General features: G+C 43.9%; 1 protein-coding gene across 1 annotated transcript; it reads left to right on the plus strand.

Moving 5' to 3' along the window:
• Window positions 1-251: 251 nt before the first annotated feature.
• Window positions 252-1,241, plus strand: LOC145804366 (uncharacterized). The gene is made up of 2 exons (XM_082898049.1): window positions 252-661; window positions 731-1,241. Exons 1-2 carry the CDS (start codon window positions 252-254, stop codon window positions 1,239-1,241), a joined length of 921 nt encoding a protein of 306 aa, XP_082754175.1.
• Window positions 1,242-1,595: the final 354 nt, after the last annotated feature.

The raw sequence follows: 1,595 nt of genomic DNA on the forward strand, positions 1-1,595 counted from the left end.
TTGGCTTTCTTCAAATGGCCAACCAAGATGGCGAGACCTGAAGTGCAGTTATCACAAAGACCATAGATACAAGACCAACAAATGTTATGCACTGAAGGATCATGTAGAAGACCTGATCCGAAAAAGGCCGACTAGTTGAATACCTCCCGAAAAAGGTAGACTCACCCAGTGTGCTCGTTGTACGCCATGACTCAGCTCTACTCGGGGTAATCCACATGATATATAACTTAGCCCCGCCAAACAGGGTGAATATGATCTGGTCACAACGATTTTCCCAACCCGTCTCTAAGCCTAGTTTGCCATCCAAACGACAGCAATTGTGGAATGAAATTAGTTTCTCCGACACCAATCTTGAAGGGGTTGCTATGTCTCATAACGACGCCCTTGTGATTGAGTTGCGAGTAAATAAGTTTGCTGTTGAGCGAATCTTGGTTAACCAAGGGAGTACCTATGAGATAATGTACTATAAAACATTTCTTAAACTCAACTTTAAGGATAAGGATCTCATGCCAACCGACTTCCCCCTTTTTGGTTTCAATGCCAACTCGAAATACCTCTTAGGCAAGACCATGTTACTGTTGCGGACAGGCACCAAGGCATTGAAGACTGAATTCCTGGTCGTCAAACTTCCCTCACCATACAATATGATTATGGGCCAAACGTAGCACCATACAATGCAGGCCATACCGAGCACTTACCACCAGCTTCTTCAATTTTTGACTTAGTTTAGCGTCGAGCAAATCTGTGGTTCACAAAAATCGGCAAATGATTGTTACATCATCGCCGTTGAGAAGAGGTCCGAGGAATTAGAGGTAAATTCCGTCAAAATTTTGAATCAAGAGTGTCTGGAGGATGTTGGGAAACTTCTGGCTGAGAAGGTAACAGAGGGTCTGGACCGAGTGCTAATCAACAATGATCTTGAAAAATTCTTTTTAATCGGCACCAGCCTTAATGCCGCTGATCGGCAAGAATTGGTTTCCTTTCTCCTCGACAATATCGATGTGTTTGCTTGGTCACCTTACGACATGCCAGGGATAGACCCCGACATATTTATGCGTAGCCTGAATGTCGACCCCAAATTTAAACTTCTTGTTCAACGAAGCCGTCGTTCAGCTGTCGAGCATATCGCGGCCGTAATTGATGAAGTTGACAAACTATTAGACACTGGTGCAATTTGTGAAGTCACATATCTCACGTGGCTATCTAACACCGTCGTGGTAAAGAAGAAGACAGGGTCGTAGCGTGTTTGCATAGACTTTATGGATCTCAACAAGGCCTGCCCCCGAGATTGTTTTCCTCTACCCAGAATTGATCAACTTGTGGATGCAACTGCCCAGCATTAACGCATGAGCTTCTTAGATGCTTATAGGGATTATCACCAAATTGCCATGTATGTAGCCGACTAAGATAAAACGGGATTCCTCACTTCCAAGGGAACCTATTGGTACAAGGTTATATCCTTTGGACTAAAAAATGCCAGGGCAACATATCAGAGACTAGTCATTACCATGTTCAAAGATCAAATCGGCAGAACCATGGAAGCCTACATCGATGACATAGTGGTGAAATCCAAGGAAAAGAAGGCACACTAAGTC

The sequence above is a fragment of the Camellia sinensis genome, chromosome 12 (genome assembly GCF_055761805.1).
Source record: "Camellia sinensis isolate YWXY chromosome 12, ASM5576180v1, whole genome shotgun sequence".
Taxonomy (NCBI): domain Eukaryota; kingdom Viridiplantae; phylum Streptophyta; class Magnoliopsida; order Ericales; family Theaceae; genus Camellia; species Camellia sinensis.

Excerpts from the sequence above, each read along its gene's own strand:
- LOC145804366 (XM_082898049.1), top strand. The coding sequence starts at position 252 with ATGATCTGGTCACAACGATTTTCCCAACCCGTCTCTAAGCCTAGTTTG. Across the intron at positions 662-730 it reads AATATGATTATGGGCCAAAC|CGTCGAGCAAATCTGTGGTT; the intron begins GTAGCACCATAC and ends GACTTAGTTTAG.